This window comes from Aulonocara stuartgranti (assembly GCF_965226115.1).
Source record: "Aulonocara stuartgranti genome assembly, chromosome: 2".
Taxonomy (NCBI): domain Eukaryota; kingdom Metazoa; phylum Chordata; class Actinopteri; order Cichliformes; family Cichlidae; genus Aulonocara; species Aulonocara stuartgranti.
In genome coordinates, this window is record NC_138940.1 from 30,065,934 (window position 1) to 30,087,288 (window position 21,355).

Consider the following 21,355-nt stretch of genomic DNA (forward strand, 5'->3'; position numbering starts at 1 on the left):
AAATGTGCAAGTACACCACTTTAAGGAAAATAATGGGATAAAAATGGTTGCAGGAATAAACCAATGCAAAACAAGTAAAGCAAAATAAACCGTTAAGGTATAAGTGCAGGGCAACATGAGAGGAGCACAAACAAGAGGAGTGTAGTGTGAAAAATTGAGCTTGGTGTCATAACAGGAACAGAGAAAAAAAAAACACGAGTTTGTGAACAACCTTCTTTTTCTAAGACGTACGTAAACCCAGGTAATTGTGATAATGATGACTAATAATGAATAATAATGAGGGTTTTTTTCTTTAAATGGCCAGCCATCTCATGGTAGACTGAAGTGATATAGCTCAATCACCACTAATGTTACAACTTTCAAGATGAGCTAAACAAATTTCTGATGTATTTTGTGATAACAACCATCTTATAAAAAGTGCACAACAGCGGACCAGCAGGTTAACAATCCCCCTGTTCTGAGGCTGAAAAAGCCTGGAAGTGTCCCTCTGTTTACTAATATCAGTGGCCAAATCCAAGTAAAATCCAACTTGCAGCAATTTGAAACATGTTTAGATGAAAAAGTGACTCACACACCTGTCCTTTATGTAATTTGAACATCAGTGTTTTTAATGAGGACACTTGCCAACTAAAGGTGAATTGTTGATATCTGGATGTCTTATAAACATCCAGCCTTTTTACTTTATTTGTGTTTTAAGGATTCTTCGTATTATTGTAGGGTCTTTACCAAATGATATAAAGCTCCTTGAGGCAACATGTTGTAATTTGGTGCTATATAAATAAAACTGAATTGAGTTGGATGATCTGGTCCAACTTCTACCAAGTCAAAAACAAGTCAAATTCAAATGGAAAGAGAGAAATACAATACAATACAATACAATTTTATTTATATAGCAAGTTTAAATTCAGGGGGTACACCAAAGTGCTTCACAGTAAGGAATAAACAGTAAAATGATTACACTAAACAGTAAGTCATTAAAACAAGGTAAAATAGAGAAACAAACAAAGGCATTAGTAAGTAGGGGTAGGGAGAATTCATGATAATCCCGAGAAATGAGTAACGATACAGCAGTTAGTGAGCGGTGAGAATTAGCAAGTTGGAAAAGCCAGGTTGAATAGGTAAGTTTTCAAGTGTGCTTTAAAGAATTGAATGGACTCAGAAACATGAATGGTAGCAGGAAGACTATTCCAGAGGTTTGGCGCTACAGAGGCAATGGCACAATCACCCGTAGTCACTGACCAGATGATAACAAAGAACAGCTGGGAGTATAAAGACTGAGGAGGTTGGTGAGATAGTCGGGCGCAAGGTTGTTTAGGCATTTGAAAGTAAGCAGCAGAACTTTATAATCAATACAAAATTTAATAGGCAGCCAATGTAAATCAGAGAGCACAGGAGTAATGGAGGCAAACTTTCTAGTTCTGGTTAGAAGACGAGCTGCAGCATTCTGAACAAGCTGTAACCATTGGAGGTGAGCGAGTTGGAGTGCAGAGTAGAGAGAGTTACAATAATCTAATCTGGAGGTCACAAAGGCATGTATAAGTTTTTCAAGATCTTTGTACGGTATTAGAAGTTTGACCTTGGAAATTTGGCGCAATTGGAAGAAGCCAGATTTAACCACAAAGGAAACCTGTTTATCCAGTTTAAATGAACTATCCAGGAAAACACCTAGATTACTTACAGTATCGTTAAGAAGCAAGCAAAGGGACCAAATCAGGCAGCTAGCTGATCTTGTGGAGTGTGACTATCAAACACCATAATCTCAGTTTTCTTCTCATTTAAAATGAGAGAATTGGCTGACAGCCACTGGGAACTCTCTCAAGCTGTCAGACAAACGATTCAATGAAGCTGGCAGGTCATCAGACAATTGGAAATGGATTTGAATGTTGTCAGCATAACAGTGGTAGGAGATCTGATACTCCAAACAGTAGAGGGCCCAGCCTGCCGAGCACACTGGCGCCATCTTGGATTAACGATTAGATCCTCCCCTCAATAACCTAAATAACAATGTTCTATGAGAGCTTCCACAGAATATATGCAGAAAACACTCACAGTATTTGTGCAACATACTAAATCAAGAGATTGGAAGTGCAATGAAAGTAAATATCAGTAAGTATTTATATCAGTAAGTATCACCTTTGATAGTCTATTTTTCTGATGGGAAATCACATTTAACGAAAAATAGTTAGACATCTTGACAGCAGCTCCTCACTGATCAGCTTTCAGCTGTGCAGTCTGTGTATAAGCACTGACCACTTAAATTACATGGCTTTATGGACGTTGCCATACAAACAAGCATTTCCTGTTGGTTCCGTCTGCCGAGGACGCTTTGAATACTTGACTTTGCCAAACTCTAGTTCAGCTCTTCTCTCCAGTTGTTTCGCCTGCCGTTTCACAACCCTGATATCAGCAAAGATTTCTTCCTGGTCATCTTCTTCCTCTGAGGAATAGCAAGTAGAGCGGTGGGCCGGCAGAAAAAATTGGTTAGTTTTATCACAAAGACTGGAAATAATGTAAAATGATTCACACAAAATATGACTTTTGAAATGGGTTCATTAGCAAGCTTTAGACTTTATGGTAGGGCAGATCTGTCTTCTGTGATAAAGGTAGCTGGTTAAACACTATCCACGTATCTAACTGGCATATCTTGCTAAGTCATCAAAAAAGTTTCATTTAAAAATTTCCAATAATTATTTATTTTTATAAAAAGAGTAAAAAGCAATCTGAGCATTGTGAGTGAGGAAAAAGATGAAGTTTTGTACCTTTTTGTTTTTTATGTTTGCTGTTTTTCTTTTTCCGCTGAGCACAGATGACTGCTATACCCACAAGTAAGAAAATGATGAGCGTCGTGAGAACACCAATTAGTGGCAAATTTCCTGTTTCATAAATTTTTTAAAAAGAGCTGTTATTTGAGTCAGAAAACACGATTTTATGAAAAAATTAAATGGGGATAAATAAGAAAATGACACCAGTGGATGTAGTTAGTTTTCAATTTCTAATACACCATATGTCATCACTTATGGCAGCTCCGTTCTCCTTACCCTTAAAAATCTGTGCTGGTTCAACACACAGGGTGTTACTGGCTTTATGCACCCACCCCGATATCATTGTCCCATTGACTGTGGTGCAGTTAATAAAAATGAACCCTATGAGCAAAAGAGATAATTCATGACCATTATAAAAAGTGACATTAATTGTCAAAGTTGTGATTATCGCCTACTATCACTCACCACAAGTAGATATCTTCTTTTCTTTGGAGACATTACTGACGTTGTTCCTGACTGAGCAGACCAGAGTTCCTGAGACGTGCTGTTTCAGAGTCATGATGTTAGTCTCATTATCTCCAGAAAGGAGCTCAGCATCTGTCAGTGTGCGTCCATCCAAAGTCCAGCTGTACTGAGGACTGTCCCCTCCCTCAGAGAAGCAGGACACCCTCATCTCTCCCTGGGACAGACACTTAGAGACCAGCAGGACAGAGGACACAGGAGCTGAGGAAAAACACACAGATGATCTTTATTTTTAAAAAAAAATCAGGATCTTTGTCATTCGTTGTAGTCTCTAATGAAAACCAAGTATAAAGCATGAAACACAAATATCTAAAATGTGAGATTTGTGAGATATTTAGATGACCAAAACAAGGTTAAATTCAGACCTTTTAATGGCTTAATTTTCCAACAGGGAAGCATTTACCTTGAATAAACAACTGTAAAGTCCGCTCGCCTGATGATCTTCCATCTGAATCAAAGGTTTGAAGGGTATAATTACCACTGTCTGACCTACTCAGGTTATTGATCCTAAATGTTCCATTACTGGGGAAAAGATATCTATGTTCTATGGTATTAGAAATAATCTTATTCTTTCTCACATCTAGTATTTTTAATGAATTATTTAACACTTTGTATCTAGATATTTCTGAGGTGTTGTCCATCAGCTGGATGTCCACGGTTCCTCCCAAAGCTCCGTAACACTGAGCTCCATCCTGTCTGCCATCACAGTAAGTTTCCACACCTGGAACTTTTGAAACATTAATAAAGAAAAACATTTGTAATTCGTTAGTTTCTGTAAAATAGTTGTACGTGTTACAAATATTTCTGAACTACCACATTGAAACATAATACCAAACTGCATATTTGAATAATCCATTATTTTGATTGAGTGTGTATAAAATGATGAGCATTGTACTACTGCCATAAATATATAATCTCAGACTACTTTGCAGAAGTAGTTTTCCAAGGTGCAAGTAATCACCACAGTAATGTTTCCAAGAGTGCAATCATGTTAATAACCAAGATAAACAGTTAAACAGATCCTCCACAGTTTTGGCCAAAGCGAACACCATAAAATTTGTTGGGCAATTAAAACTAAAACATGGATACCATGTCTATAGAAGAACTTTTCAGACTCTTTTCACCTACAGATAGTTATAGAGAGTTCAGTAGGTCAGTTGAAATGCTAATATTTTCATGAAAAAATACAAATAGATACAAAAATGGCACAATAACATAAAGTGCTTATATGAACAAAGTAACATTTAACAGAAACAACAAAAAGAAGAAAGAAGCAGAAACAAAGAACAGTCTTAAATTTTTAAAATCTCATTATTATGTTTATCTTACCACTGCTACTATCCATCCATCCATTTCCTTCCACCTATGCAATTATTGCTCAAATTTACACTGCAGATAAAGTAGTGTCACCAATTAACCTAATGCCTGTTCATCCATTTTCTTCAATTTATCCAATTCAGGGCCACTGCTACTAAAATTAGAGACATGTCCATAAAGAAACTAAAGCTCTTCTCAAAGGGTTACAAACTGTAGATTTTGCCAAAAAGAATATAACCTGATTTTTTAAAACAAATAAAAGCACAAATCTCTTTTTTCAAGTATTAGTAGAGCTGCTTTAACATCCCTTATTTTAAAAAATGGTATTGGTTCAAAACACATTGCTTATATGTAACATATTATTAATAATTATTTATATTTAAAAAAAAACCTTGATCAGCTCACCATGAGGCACTCCCAGTAGAATCACCATCAAGCCAAGCACAGCTTCCATGTCTCCTCACTGTTCAATGTGTGTTGACATAGTTGGAAGTTGTCAGAGTGCTTTATTAAATGGCATGCACATATCTCCAATACTTATTGGTCATAAATGGCTCCTTGGAAATCGTGTTCTCACTGCATATGTGTAAATCTAAAAAAGGAAGTGAAAGCAACATATACCTTATTTGGCATAAATAAAAGGAAGCTCATAGAGCTTCCACAGGCTTTTTCAGTCATTATTTACATTGTCACTGGACTATTTTTAGATCTGCAACCAACTACCACTATCCCATCACATAGTGTCTATTACATTCAGCCACTGGCTTAATCCAATTCAACAAAAGTCTCATTTAAAGTTCATATTTTAGTGACTTACATGTAGTTTATGTTCCTCATGCAGGTAAATGCATTTACATCCACAGTGGAAGCAGAAACACCTTAAACCATTTTTAAAAATTAACATCACCATTTTAAGGATTGTAGTTTATAGGGTGAATAGTGGTTTTCATGACTGTTGTTGCCAATATTCATTCATACCAGAATCTGAATACAGCCCTGCATTCAGTGGGAGAAATGTTTCATTGCTCATTCTCAGCTGTAAACACTACAGCTACATGATGACTGAAACTAGCACCATTGCCTGCCACAAGATCAGTTTCATGATCATTAAAATGTAAAATGTAACAACCCTGTCATAGTCCCTCAGTCCTCCCTGGCTGACTTCACCAGGTTGGCCTTCTGTCTGTCTCTTGTTGTTGTTGGCTGTGCTCAGGTGGGACTTATCCTGGATGCAACGAAGGCAAATATGTCTCAAAAGGATTCCAAATCTGTATGACATAATCCTCAAGCGTAAACTAAGCTTTACAAATGTATTGGAGGTAGTGTGTAGGCACCTGGCAATTATCAGAGAGTTGGGGGAGAAGTCCTTCTTGTGACAGTTTACAGAGAATTGGTGTCAGAACAGAAAATAGAGATAAATGTTTTTGCAAGCAGCAGTTGTCCAGATTGGCAAGGTTTCTGTAGAAGTACGGGGAAGTAACTAGGAGAACTGAGAAGAAACTGGGTTAGAACAAACAGGCATTTGAAGGCAACAGTTAACAGAAATGACTTAATGTTCCCCATAATGCTGGAAACTATGGAGAGAAATGTGTCTTTAAAGGGTTACACATGTGTATGATATGATCCACCTGCATAAAATAAGCTTCATAAATGTGTGCTATGATTTGTGTGTAACTTTTGAGGAGTCACGTGCATGTGTTTGAATCCACACTCAAATATGAAGCAATTTGACCACAAGTGAAACTATTTTACAAATGCGTACATTAAAACCTGGATAACTACTCATTATTTTATTAAGTTCAGCTCACCTATCAAAAACCTTTCTGTGTGTACAAATAATTAACATTGCTCTTGGTTAAAAAAACGTTAAATTTGTGTGGACAAATAGCTTGAGATGCACATCACATTGCATGCCCAGTGGGGGTTTTGAGTAACATTTAATGCTGCCAGCTTCCCACAGATCCACAAATGTAAGCTGCTTTCAAGTTGCAGTGTAAACCTGGGACAACCAGGCTTCCACTATATACCTGCTGTCTTTTTCTCTTTTTTCCAGAGTGTAGTGTCTGCAGTTGATTAATCCATGTTTTTGAAGTAAAGGGCTATGAGCTGTTGTGTTCGTTTAGAAAGAAACGTCCATTTTATTTAAAAACAAACAAACACACAAACAAACAAACAAACATGTATTTGGATTATTGGATGCTTGTATTCCTTTCCCTTCCTCCCTGGAGCAGGATTTCCCCTTTTTGCACTGTGTTTAACATTATCGACTTCATTGTGAATAAACACACTGAACTTTTACTTTGAGACGTATGTTTGAGTTGAGCCTGCCTCATTGGCCATGAAACTTTGTTTAATTTTGGCTGTTTAATTATGAAAAATGTAACAATTAAATTAAATATTTTGGTGATTAAGTTTTAAAGCCTGACTATATCTACATCTGTAATTGTTGAAAATAAATTAAATGAGAGAAATAAATACAAGTAAAACATGTTGGATTTTGGGTTCATCATTTAGTTTTTTCCTTTGGAGCACAGGTGACTGCACAACTAGAGAGTACACCCGTCATCACTTTTTCTTTATGCAATACCAAATCTGATAAGCATGTGTCGGTAACCAAGCTCACTGGTCATGCTCGCCCTAACTTAAATGCATTCTTATTAACCCTTTACAGCCGATTGGAGCGGGCACGCTCCATTTTGCGTAACTATTTTTAAATCCCGGTAGCTCTGCAACCGTGTAAGCTAGCGCAATCATTTTTTTTGCATATGAAACCGGAGGAGTTGTACTTACATCTGATGCCATCAGCCTAGGTCACAGTTTCCTTCCACATATAGCTTTGCAAAAACTGCATAAAAATCACTTGCAGCAACAAAAACATGATATTCCAGAAACACGCTTCGCCGATCCGATCAGCTGTTTGTAACACTTCCTACATCCATCAGCGCGAACTATCACATGACCGCATGACCTGCCCGAAACCGGAAGTGACGTCATTTTGCGGAAATGTAGTTTTTTTTACGATCGGGGCCTTATGAGCCTATACTTGTATTTTAAAAAGTTATGTTTGAGTTTATGACTTTCTGTGTCGTTTCTGGGATGCTTAGGACTCATATTGCACTGCTGGAAATAGTTTATTTTGATGCATATGCTGTTATTTTGCAAATTTGCACTATAATATTTATTTTCGTTTTTCCTGCAGTGTATAAAAATTGGTGTATTTCAAAAATAAAACTATGAAGACACTCAAAATAAATTTCCTGTGGTGGGAAACTAGTTTGTGCAACCTTTTTGTATTTACAGTTTTGAGGGATAAGCCTCTTAAATTTCTCTAACTAGAAATATATGTTAAAAAAACAAAAACGATTTTCAATTTTTTTGTAGTTTATTGCACTTTTTTGCAATTTATGTAATTACTTTATGTAATTACTATGCACTTAATGCAGACATATTATTAAAATTTAGGCTGTAATGGTTGTATTGATGTATAGCAACTTGAAATGCTCCCAAAAATGGCTCCACAGCATGTAAAAATATAATATAAGCTCTGGCGGACTTGGTTCTATGGTAGGTCTTAAAGGGTTAAAAATATATCTTTGCCTTCTCACTGTTCAGTGTGTGTTGACACCGTCAGCAACAGCCTCCAACAGCATCCTGTTAGTGAGCAGCCTCACAGGAGGATGTGTGAAAACTCTGACCAAAAAGAGCATTGTTATATTCGGTGTATTGTTTGATCTGCTAGAGGGTGTGGGGGGGCCACAGCCCCGTCCTCCAGGGCGTGAAGCAGGTGTGGAGGAGATCAAAACTCCAGACATCCAGAGGCCCCCAGAACACAAGAGACCAAGGAAGACCAACAGAGGGGCAGCTGCGCCACTGTCCCGGAAAGAGCTGAGGAGAGTCCCAGATGAGGGCTCACTCAGCAGCCGCGGAGCAGAAGCCAGGGGGAGTTGCAGTGACGCGCCCGTGAGCTCCGCCGGCAGCCAGCTGCGCCTGAGTGACCGAGCCCCAGGCCGAGAGGCCGGGGGCACCCCACCTCCGAAGTGGCCCGAGCGAGCCCCAGGCTCCAGGCCCCGATAAGCGGCCGCCAAGGAGTGAGCCGGTGTGTACCTGGACGCCCATCCCCGGACACAAAGAACCACCAACGCACCGATGTCTGAGGGGGTCCGCCACTGGCAGGGGAAGTGGTGGTGGGGGGAGATAGGCCTCCAAACCTTGGAGGGCCTGAGATGTCCCCAGAGAGGTGGCGCCTGACACCCAACCTGACATATAGACACAGACATACAGGCACACACAGATACAAACATCCATTCCCACCCTCATGCTCTCATATGCACTTACTCCACACTCAACCAACGTGGAGACAGACATAAAGAGACGTACACACGATCACACTCCCCAAGCATACTCTACAAACCGGGTCTAGGTGCCCCCGCCCCTGGAGGGGGGAACTGCACCCAGACCCAGGTGGTGTTTCCCTTTTCCCTGCGGTGGGGGGAGGCAGACCGCCCCCGACTCCGCAGCAGCAGGAAGGCTCCACACTCCAGACCGCAGTCGGACGGCCAACTCCTCCTCCTAGTCCTAGCCCCCCTGCTCCAGCAGGTCGCAGAGAACGGGGGTGAGAGAAGACTCCGAACCTCCCTCCACCCGCTCATTGTAATGTTGATGCATGTGTGTTCTAAGGTGCATTTAAAACCCAGGAGGGCTTGGAGCTACCTGCCAGAGAGCAGCAGGTAAGCGCATGGTCCCTCCTGCTAGCCCTCAATGTCTACGTGTATTTAAAATTGAGAGGTGGGCAACGATGCCAGGGGTGGGGTGTACACCCTGATGGTACTTTGGACTCCGTGTATCGTGCCCACCCCCAAGATCCTATATGTATGTGTAATGAGAGTGTGAGTAATGTGAATGTCTAAGTTGTGGGATAAAATTGAGGCAGAGGCAGCCAGAAGGGGACAGAGGGGGGGGGGGGGGGGGGGTAGCCTCCTCTGCACCCTGGTGACATACCCCTACTCCAAGGCCCTGCATGTGTGGGTGGTTGTGGTGGAGCGGGAAGAGGGAGGCAGCTGGAGATGGGGAGGGAAGGAAGGGAGGGGCAAGTGACCCCTCCCTGGGGCCAGCTCCCCCGCTGACCCCAGTAGGCACCCCCATACTCCGCGACCCGCCAGGGAAAGGGGGCCCAGGCCCATCCAGACCGGGCCCAGTGCAGCAGCGCCGCCCGGCCCCACAGAGCCCGGGACAGTCCACCCAACCCCACCACAGAGAAAACTGCACCCACCCCACCATCCACTCATCTTCCAGACTACATAAGACAATAAACACCCAGGCTGAGATCTTCCTCCACCTCTCCTGTATCTCCCCCTCCTGCAGAGGCAGCTCCTGAGGAGAGGAAAGCTCCTGCAAGATGTGACAATCTCCCCCACCAGTTGAAGAGCCCCCCAGGTGGCTCGACGCACCGGCGGCACCCTGCTCCAGGGCTGGGCCCCCATGCACCCACCCGCCCACAACCCCGGCAACACACCAACCAGGACCCAAGCCCCGGAGGCCCGGTCCGGGTCCCAGCCCAGAGACGGAGCGCCCCCAGAACCTCACGCCCATCCCGGACCCACCCAGGGGCAGCCAGGCTACCAGGTCAGTAACCCACGTCCGTCAGCACAGACCCTCCCCTAGCCCCGCTGCACGCAGCCGCGAGGAAACAGTCACCGGAGAGCCAACAGAGCCCCTAACCGGACATGACTGCTACCCCGGGTTGAGCCCCCCAAGGAAGATGCCTCCGGGGAACCCCCCGACGCCCTAAGCCTGTCCCTACCCCCACACCAATCACAACAGTGAAGGCGGGACCAAACTATGACCCCCCACCCCCACTAGGTGATGGAGCTGATCAAAGGAGCCCAGAGCAATTGATCTGATGTGGTGGCAGAGGCTGTATCAAGACTAATGTAATCTAATACATAATTTCTATATTGGTTAGAATTAAGATTATTTTTATTTTTCCAGTTCATGAGGACTGTTTTCTTGGCTATGCATAGGGCAGTGAAAACCATATGGGCGATATTCTTTTCTGAAGTGACATTATCTAAGCTGCCCAACAAACACACTAAGGGGGAAGTTGGAATGTTACATTTCAGACACTTCGATAAGTCTTCACATATCTCGCGCCAAAACTTCTGAACTGGTGGACAGGACCAAAGAGCGTGGATATAATTGTCCAGTGAATTGGTTTGGCAGTGTGAGCAGTTGTTGGTAGACGTAAAGCCCATCTTGAACATCCGATGACCTGTATAGTGCACTCTATGTAATATTTTGTATTGAATTAATTGAAGACTGGGATTTCTAATTAGATGAAAGGTTTTTAAGCAAATCTGAGACCAGAAGTTTAGGTCTAAGTTAACTGATAAATCCGCTTCCCATTTTGCAATAGGAAGTGATATTGATTCATCTGTTTTAGAAAGCATTCTGTATATTTTGGATAGTAATTTGGGGGGTTTAAGAGTAAGAAATTGAACCACACTTGGTGGTGTTTGTAGTTCAACTTGACCCGGTTTAAATTTCTTTTTTACTATGGATTTAATTTGTTGATATTCTAAAAATCTTTTCTTGTTGATCCCATATTGTGTAACTAGTCCGTCAAATGAAATAAATTCTGTTCCTTCTAGTATATGTTCTAAATATTTGATTCCTTTATCACTCCAATCTGAAAAGTTTATCATATTATTGTTTTGTAATATGTCAGGGTTGTTCCAGATAGGTGTACGTTTGCATGGGATTAATGAAGACGCCGTCAATTTTAGAAACTCCCACCATGCTGTCAGAGAAGAGCTGATGTTGATGCTTTTAAAGCATTCATGTCGTTGGATGTTTGAGCTGATAAATGGTAGGTCTGAGATCTCTAGATTATTGCAGAGTGCTTGTTCTACATCTAGCCAAGGTTCATCTAAGAGGGTGTGTTTTAGCCATCCTGAGATAAACTGAAGCCTGTTGGCTAAGAAGTAGTGCTGAAAGTTAGGCAGTTCTAGTCCTCCTTTATCCTTGGTCTTTTGTAGTGTTTTTAAGCTTATACGTGGGGGTTTATTTTTCCAAAGGAATTTGGACATACATGAATCTAGAGATCTGAACCAATCTTGTGGTGGTTTAGTTGGGATCATTGAGAATAAATAATTTATTTTTGGTAAGACCATCATTTTTATAGCGGCAACCCTTCCCATGAGTGATATGGGTAGACATTTCCATCTAGCCAGATCATCTTCTACCTTCTTTAAAAGTGGGATATGGTTTAATTTAGTTAGATCTGCAAGCTTGGGAGAAACATTAATACCTAAATATTTTATATTTCCCGATTGCAGTGGTGTAGAAGAGGAATTATGGAAGGAGCAATTAGTCGGTAGGACTGTAGATTTTGACCAGTTAATTGAGTAATCTGATATTCTTGCAAAAGAGTTTATCAATTCAATCACCCCAGAGATATTGGTTTGTGAATTTTGGAGAAAGAGTAACACATCATCCGCATAAAGGCTGATTTTATGTTCCACGTTCTTGCATTTTATGCCCTTAATTACTGAATTCTGTCTAATTGCTGCTGCTAGTGGTTCAATAAAAATTGCAAATAGTGAAGGGGAGAGTGGGCATCCCTGCCTGGTGCCCCTCAAGAGACAGAAGCTGGAGGATGTCTGGTCATTTGTTCTAACACAAGCTGTTGGGGAATTATATAATATTTTTAACCAGTTTATGAAAGAGGATCCAAAACCAAATTTGTGTAAAGTTGCAAATAGAAATTTCCAGTTAACTCTGTCAAATGCTTTTTCTGCGTCTAAAGAGAATATTGTAGTTTCTAGGTTTTTACTGTATGAGTAGTCTATCAAATTAAGTAATCTACGTGTATTTGTTGATGAGTGCCTACCTTTTATGAAACCAGTTTGGTCAGGATGAATTAAGAGGGGGGTTATTTTCTCCAGTCTCTTTGAGAGAGCTTTGCAGATTATTTTAAGGTCTACATTTATAAGGGATATTGGACGATAGCTTGAGGGATATACAGGGTCTTTGCCTGGTTTTAGCAGGAGATTAATGTTTGCAGAATTCATATTTGATGGAAGTCTGCCCTTTTCTTTAATTTCCAACAACGTTCTGTAGAAAACTGGTGCTAGAATCGACCAGAATTCTTTGTAGAATTCTGCAGGAAAGCCATCTGGACCTGGAGCCTTATTATTGTGCATACTTATCAGAAATAAATACAAGTAAAACATGTTGGATTTTGGGTTCATCATTTAGTTTTTTCCTTTGGAGCACAGGTGACTGCACAACTAGAGAGTACACCCGTCATCACTTTTTCTTTATGCAATACCAAATCTGATAAGCATGTGTCGATAACCAAGCTCACTGGTCATGCTCGCCCTAACTTAAATGCATTCTTATTAAAAATATATCTTTGCCTTCTCACTGTTCAGTGTGTGTTGACACCGTCAGCAACAGCCTCCAACAGCATCCTGTTAGTGAGCAGCCTCACAGGAGGATGTGTGAAAACTCTGACCAAAAAGAGCATTGTTATATTCGGTGTATTGTTTGAAATGGGGTAAAAGCAGTTGACACATTACTTCTTCTTTAAACTTACAAGAATTGGAGATTTCTGAGACACCCATTTGGACTGACATGAAGAGAGGGAAATGATCTTCATGGTTGAGAAAACAAGAGCTGGCATTTTTAAAAAAGATCACACTACAATCACATCTGCATGTCTTTAAGTGTGCAGTTACATTTCTTTAGCATATTGGCAGGAAGTCAGATGCGACTCTTGTTACTGTTGTCTAGGGCACCAGTTTAGCTCACAGGGGTGAGGAGGTAACTATAAAACAAACCCTCACCCTTTGCTGAGTGTCCTCTGCACACTCCCTGCTTGCCTTTCTACTCTCCAATAAAGGCAAAAACACCTGATTTTGTTTGTTTGTTTTGTTGTTGTTTTATTTAAGGCTTATGTCAGTTATGAGACTGTTCACTTTGAATGAGTGTGACTGCAGAACCTCAATGAACCAACAGAGGGAAACATTACACCTACTACTGTTACAGGAATTTTACTCCAATCTAAAAAAAAAATGCTCAACATACAATTAAGCTACAATTTGTGATTGTAAAAGTAGCTCATGAAAGCTAAAAACACCTGACAGGTCTCTACTCCTTTTTTTTTATGTTTGCTTTGAGAAAAGGAAAATAGAATTACACACTAGTAAGGGAACAACCTTTAAATATATAGATTTTTTTACGTTAAAAATGACAACTCTTATTTATATCAGTGAACAGTGGGCTATCATTGTTCACTGTTGTAAATTAGACCTAAACTCAAAAGGCTAATGTTTTAGTCGATTTTACACAAGTCTGTTGTTTTTTTTTTTTTTTTAATGAAAGAAAAGCCCCTGACATCTCAAGCATGACCTAACTTCATACTGCTGACCCTTTTCATTTAGCTTTTTTATTTTTATTTTTTTAACTTTGCACTGTCCTGGTTGAATTAATGTATAAAGCTCCTTAGCCATTCCTAATGTCTTCATATATTGCTAGGATAATGAGAAACAGGTGCAGTGACTTGTTGAAATATGTGCAAACATGCGCTGAGAAAGCAAAGACAGTTTGCACAATTCTAAAGCACTTAAAAGTCAATTTTTTGGTATAACCACCTAAAGAAATGAGGGATAGTTCAAGACCTTTATATCGTACTGTATTTCAGCTCATCAACAAAGATCGGACTGCAGAAAAACAAATTACTAATGCATAATATGACATTATCAGACCTAATTTATGAGAGTTATTATAGGAGTTAAATAGTCACCAAAGTTTGCTACTGGATGCAGCAATAGATGCATGTCAATAAACAATCTAGTGCTTTTTAATGGATCCTGTGTCCCTGAATCACATGTTCACAGCCATATCACCAGGCTTCAGCGCTGATGTACTTAAATTCTTGATTTTGTATCAACTGAATAACCTAAGATTGTTGGGAATCATGAACTGAATTGCAGAGCAACAAAGAGCGTCCCCCTGTAACAATATTTATTTATCCTTGCATGGTAATGTGTGTAGACATTCTGAGAACACAAAAGGATAGCGACCATGCTATTGTTTAACCAAGACAAGCATGGTGTTTTCATAGTGACAGATATCTGGTTGTTTCTTGCCATTTCTTTCTTGCTAATATAGAAAAATATTTTTAAAAAAGTTTGTGTTTCAGTTACATGAAAAATAGACATGTGAAACAACATGAGAAGTGTGTGAATCCTTAGCTCAATGTGTGACTTCTATCAAGAAACATTCTAGAAGCACCAAGAGCCTCAGTGTCATGAAATGATCTGCCAGACCTAACGACACGCCTGGTTTCACCATACAAGGAGAAATCTTTATTGTACCCAGAGACTATATAAAGGAAGTGAAACACACTCACAAAAGGTCAACATAAAAACTGCAGTCGCACATGCAGTTTTTTCTGTTATGTCTTGAAATTTTAGTTAAAAAAAAATCAGTCAGTTAAAACCAGACTCATTAACATGCAGTCGTGATAGTTATAATTAAAACAGGTGTACTATCTGCATAAACTATTTTATAGTGTTATGCAAAAGTTTGGGCACCCCTGATAATTTTCATGATTTTCCTTCATAAAACACTGTTTGGATGAGCAATTTCATTTAAATATATCATATAGCAGACGAACGCAGTGATATTTGAGAAGTGAAATTATGTTTTTAGGATTTACAGAAAGTGTGCAATAGTTACTTAAACTAAATTAGGCTGGTGCATAAATTTGGGAACTAAATCTGAATCACATGATTAGTTCATTACCAGGCCTCTGGAGAACTGCAGGAGCTAATTTAGCCATTTAAATCAGTTGTGTTGGTTCAAGGACACATCTAAAACCTGCAGGGACACTGGCCCTCGAGGCCTGGAGTTGCCCACCCTGCCCTAAACTATGATGTTGAACAATCTTTGTTTTCAGGTCATTCGAGAGTTGTTTTAAGGCTGCTACTCAGAGAAGATGCAAAGAGGAGAAAAACTTGCAATTGGCCACCTTAAATACCCTTTCTTATACCTGTGTATGTAGGTCAAGGGTCAATGAGTTTACCAAACAAATTTTGTGTTCCAATAATTAGTACTAAAGGTATTCAAATCAATAAAACGTCATGGGTGCCCAAATATACGCACCAGCCTAATTTGGTTTAAGTAACTATTGCACACTTTCTATAAATCCTATAAACGTTTGACTTCCCAAATATCATTACGCTTGTATGCTATATGATATATTTAAATGATCCAAAAAAACAATGATTTATGAAGAAAAATCCTGAAAATTATCAGGGGTGCCCAAACATTTGTATACCACTGGATTTGGTTTCCTCACTGAGTTTATTGTTACTTAGAAAATGAAATAGAGGGGAAAGTTTCCTGACTGAAAGGGAAAACACTGAGTGAAATACATTTTGATTAATTTATCAAAAGAATGTTTCACTTAAAAAGATCTCTTCATAATGTCTATTTTGTTAATGTTTTTTTTATTCTTTTTATTCTTTCTTTGAACCATCCTGTTAAGTAAAAAAGTGCTCAGTGAATTAAGTTCATGCCTTCTTTGTTGTAACTTGCTAAACCTCACCATACTGCACCCCAGCTGGTTAGACACCCATGAAACGAGCGCAATTTTCCTGTGACAGAACCACACCAGCTATAATACATCATTTTCACAGCTTGTTGCACACATTCAGTGCTGCTAATAATAATCAGTGAGTGGAAAGTTTCAGTAATGTCAACAGTCATTTTGAATGTAGTAAAATTAAAAACTGCAGAGTCTGCACTGATAGAAGCAAACTTACTCCTAATGAGGCTCACTGAGCATTATGAGTGATACATTAACAGAAGAAGAATCCTCATAAAATATAGAAGGATGTACCCGACTTACATACATTTTCATGGACACACAAAAACAGACTAAGACAGTATTACACAAATAACAGCTGGAACAGACAAAAACTCATCTGTTAGACAAAACAACTCCTGCATCACAGAACAGAGATGGAACTTAACACCTCTAAGAGGCATGCAGTGAAACTGTCTGAATAATACAAGGCTGTAAAATACTTGACTTTATTTTGAGTACTTTTTCTTCCCCAGCTCTAAAAATGGAGGCAAAAACTGGTTATGTGTCCCCAAGTGGCCTCTCCCTACTTCCTTTTTGTTAAAGTTAAGTTGAGCTGCTGGTTTTGGCATTGGAGGTTTCGGATTTTGGCCTTTTAAAAATTTGTGACATTAATGAATTAATATTCCATACCATCAATGATATTACTAATTTCTTTGTTTGTTTTGTTTTTGTTGGTTTTCTTTTGTTTGTTTTTTTAAATCTGTTTTCCTTTGTCTCATCATTTGATTTACTTCAAGAATAAATAAACTATTGGAATTTTTATTTCACACCTACTGTCTGCTTTGCTATAAATATAATATAAATAAGGCTTGGGCTTGATAGGCTTGAAACAAATAGTCATCACTGTCTGCCCTGCTTAGTTTATTGATATGTTCCACACCCAGTAACATTTCTTTTAAGTAATGACCCAACAAGTCAACTAAAATATTTAATGTTTAATTATTATAAAGATGTATACATTAATAATGATAATAAAACATGGAAGTGAAACAAATGATGAACAAAGTTAAATTGAAAAGAGAAACTGCTCCATTGCAACCATATAACATTTGTTTAGAGCTTCAACAGAATAAAAATGCAGAAAACCCTGACACTGGTAGTATTTAAACATAGAGGAAACTTAAGACTTGATGCATTTTCTCAAAATATTCATCAGTTTTAATATTTTGTATTCCTCTGATAGGAAATCACCTTTAGCTATATTGACACGGACCTTTTGTGCTCGTGGAATAGATACAATCAACTCCTGTTGGTTCAGTGTGTCGAAGTCGCTTTGAAAACTTGACTTGGCCGTACTCCACCTCTGGCTTTGCCTCCACCCTTTGCTCTACTTGCTTCCCCTGCTGCTGCAGCATAACCCTGACATCAGCATACGTGACTTCCTGGTCATCATCTTTCTCTGCCTCTGCAGAGAAAATAAATTGAGCAAATAAAGTCAGTGAGTCATCAAAACAATAGTTTGACGTTTCATGAAACTTGATTTCTTAACAAGAGTTAAATAAATTAGACACACATATATATTACTGGTCACTTTGAGAATGAAGTCGAAATGTGCAAATTACATTTCTTGTTTCAAAACAATTGCCACGGCTGCTATACCCTCGACAAAATACCTCGTTTAGATGAGTCTTGTGATACAACAAACATGCGCTTTATTGCACAAGGGTGGAACCATCGCTATCCCTGCATCTGGCCATTGCCAACCATTTAAACCCAGTTAAAGACAGCGGGTATCAAAAAGATCAAAAAGAATCACAACTTTCTTGGTAATATTAAATAAAGGAAAATATTTTTTGTCAGACTGAAGTAAGTTAAAGGAAGTTTTGTACCTTTTTGTTTTGTAGAGAGTTTGTTCTGTTTTTTCCTCTGACAGCTACACCCACAAATAAGAGAAATACCAGTGCTGAGAGAACACCGCCGATCAAGGGCAAAGCTGCTACTCCTAAAATGAAAGACATACAAAAACAAAACAAAAAAACTCAGTAAACACGTTTTTTGTTTTTGTTTGTTTTGTTTGATGGTTTTACAAATGTATTTGGAAATACAGTGGAAAAAAAGAGCCATTCACGTTAATGTCCCAGGTGCAAACAATGGGGAAAAAATGCAGCAAACAATTAGATGAGTTATGACATTTGTACAAAGTGTTCATAATCAATACAAACCGAATATTACCTTTTGTTTATAATAATCTCACTCACCACAGGTAGATATCCTCTCTTCTTTGGAGACATTACTGACGTTGTTCCTGACTGAGCAGACCAGATGTCCTGAGACGTGCTGTTTCAGAGTCATGATGTTAGTCTCATTATTTACAGAAAGGAGTTCAGCATCTGTCAGTGTGCGTCCATCCAGAGTCCAGCTGTACTGAGGACTGTCCCCTCCCTCAGAGGAGCAGGACACCCTCATCTCTCCCTGGGACAGACACTCAGAAACCAGCAGGACAGAGGACACAGGAGCTGAGAGAAACACACGCAAATGACTTATGTTACTATCATAGGATATTGATAATAATTTTCTGATCACCTGCTAAATTTGCAAGTTTGCTCACTTACGGACCCAAGACCTGCAGGACACGATTAGTCTCTAATTCTTATGGTAGTTTTATTATAATGAAGAGAGAACCAATCATCCAGAAAAAAACACATTACATGTTAGAATTTGATTTAAATTGATCGAATGTCATTCATAAGTATTTGATCTTCAAGCAAAGCATGACTTAGTACTTGGCGGAGAAACCCTTCTCAGCAAGCACAACAGTAATTCATTTCTTACAGTTGGTCACCAGGTTTGCAAACATCTCACAAGGGGGTTTTGGCCAACTCCACTTCACAGAAACTCTCTAAATCTTTTAGGTTTGTTGGCTGCCACTTGGAAACTGAAAGCTTCCTGTCATTCCACAGATATTTTATAGTAGTGAGGTCTGGATACTAGGCCACTTCATGACCTTAGCATTCTACTTTAGCCACTACTTTGCTGCCTTGGTTGTATGTTTTGGGGCATTGTCTTCCTGACAGACCTATCTCCTCCAAAACTTTATACGTTTTATTCATGTGCTTTTTTCTGAAATTTTTTTGGTTCAAAAATTCACACAAAATGTGTGTGAACAGTGAATAGTCTCTGGGCCAATAAGCACATGTTCAAATGTAACAAGTTGTGAGTTGTATTAAACATATCTGTTCTCAGAGTGTATCAACTACATAAAATTGTCTGTCTTTGAAATTCACTGTTCCCTAACCACAAATGAGAATATCAGTGCATAATTTAGTATTTGTAATTCAAGATTCTGCTTTTTCATTAATTGATCAATATCATTTTTAATCCAATGTTAAAATATATATATAAAAAATAGTTTATTTTCCACCCATAAAGGTATTTATAAATGTCTTTATTATATTCAACAATAGCCTTACAGTACTCATTTAAACCATGTGTCTGACCTGAATTCCAATTTTTGTTTCAAACTCAAACCAATTATGCTGTGTGCATTCATTTTTTGTTTGCATAAAATCGTCTGCAAGCATTTCTTTGTGTGTATCTTGTAGGACCTTTAATCATGCTCTACAATTTTTATTTTGATGTAATAATTTTAAGTTTCTGCCTATTTGCTTTGTTTAGTCAAATTGTATTCAATTAAATTGTATATAGTTTCATTACAACAAGAGTATATATTACATTCTCGAATTAAGAACAGGGAAAGTCCAAAATGCATGTATCTGAAATTTATTGGCATATATTATATACATAGTAAATAAAAATTTTAATTCGTGCTTCGTTTTCCAACAAGGAAAACTTACCTTGAAGAAACAACTGTAGAGTCCGCTCACCTGATGATCTTCCATCTGAATGAAAGGTTTGAAGGGTATAATTACCACTGTTATTCCTGCTAAGGTCATTGATCCTAAATGTTCCATTACTGGGAAAAAAGAGATATCTATGTTCTATGCTATTTGAAGAAAACGTATTATTTCTGACAGTTAGTATTTTTGATGAATTCTTTGACAGATCATATCTAGATATTTCTGCAGTGCTGTCCATCAGTTGAATGTCCACAGTTCCTCCCAAAGCTCCATAACACTGAGCTCCATCCTGTCTGCCATCACAGGAAGTTCCCATACCTGAAAATTTTGAAACATTAATAAATATTTGTCTCAGTTCACACTATGTGAAGAAGCATTTATTGGCATGCAGATTAACATTAACATTACACAGGTCTGTGAGTGAAGCACATTGTGTTAAGGCTCAGCTAGCAGCACTATTTTAGAATTAGTGTCACGTTTTGACATTTTTGTCTGGAAGTCCAAACAGTAAAATGATTTTAATTTAGCTTGTACATGCTGGCTTATCATTACTACTGAATCATCTACTGTGATACTTCAGATAGTACAACAGAGTATTATAGCCACATTAAGAAAATATATATATTGGTGATCAATTATAGTTGTTGCTACGGTTGCAAGACTCTCTACAAAATGCCTGTTGTAGATGAATTAGTGAAACAAACTAATCAGCCGTATAACATCACATAGCATACATCCTCTTTATTGCACAAGGGTGTAACCATCGATAGCCTTGCATCTGTCCATTACCAGCCATTTCCTTTCCAGCCAACTCCAGCAAGTTGGATTGTTTTTCCATCAGATACAACTTTCTGCACCATCTTTTCAAAGTCCTTATACTGATCACCACACTGTGTTTATGAAATAAAAGAGGAATCATTTCCTTCCTCGATTCTAAGGTACGATTTCACTAACTCAGTGAGTATAGCTAGTCTAGCGGTTTGTCTTAAAACAAGTGTACTCTCTTCATTTGGATTTGAAATAGATTTTGATATACCTTTATTAGTCCCACAAGGGGAAATTTCATAAGGCTGCCGATGTCATGGTCCTGCGACCATGACTCAGTGACTTTATGTTTATGTACTTATTGTTATTACTTTCATTATTATTCATGGCTGTTTTGGGATGGTTTGTGTTTGGGATTTTAGACACTGGGTTCTGGGTTTGTGCTCCCTCTGTTGGTCCCTGGTGTTAGTGTTCCCCTGTCTCGTCAGGTTAATCAGGTCCAGCTGTTTCCCCCATCTGTGTGTGATTTCCCAGTG

At 38.9% G+C, this 21,355-nt stretch overlaps 1 protein-coding gene across 7 annotated transcripts; it reads right to left on the reverse strand.

The window, feature by feature from the left end:
- Window positions 1-898: 898 nt before the first annotated feature.
- On the reverse strand, window positions 899-20,410 carry LOC309687475 (T-cell surface antigen CD2-like). Of its 7 annotated transcripts, XM_082502472.1 has the most exons (10): window positions 20,052-20,330; window positions 18,456-18,713; window positions 18,087-18,199; window positions 17,449-17,662; window positions 5,007-5,064; window positions 3,688-4,011; window positions 3,228-3,485; window positions 3,039-3,143; window positions 2,760-2,873; window positions 899-2,437 (listed from the first exon to the last, which is right to left on the reverse strand). In XM_082502472.1, the coding sequence occupies exons 5-10, from the start codon at window positions 5,053-5,055 to the stop codon at window positions 2,259-2,261; spliced, it is 1,029 nt and encodes a 342-aa protein (XP_082358598.1). In that variant the 5' UTR covers window positions 5,056-5,064; window positions 17,449-17,662; window positions 18,087-18,199; window positions 18,456-18,713; window positions 20,052-20,330; the 3' UTR covers window positions 899-2,258. The 7 variants fall into 7 exon arrangements, with proteins under 7 accessions (XP_082358598.1, XP_082358601.1, XP_082358600.1 ...); XM_082502475.1 differs by lacking the exons at window positions 17,449-17,662; window positions 18,087-18,199; window positions 18,456-18,713; window positions 20,052-20,330 and adding an exon at window positions 7,392-7,404 and having other exon boundaries at window positions 2,760-2,810; window positions 5,007-5,193; XM_082502474.1 differs by lacking the exons at window positions 17,449-17,662; window positions 18,087-18,199; window positions 18,456-18,713; window positions 20,052-20,330 and adding an exon at window positions 7,392-7,404 and having other exon boundaries at window positions 2,760-2,813; window positions 5,007-5,193.
- Window positions 20,411-21,355: the final 945 nt, after the last annotated feature.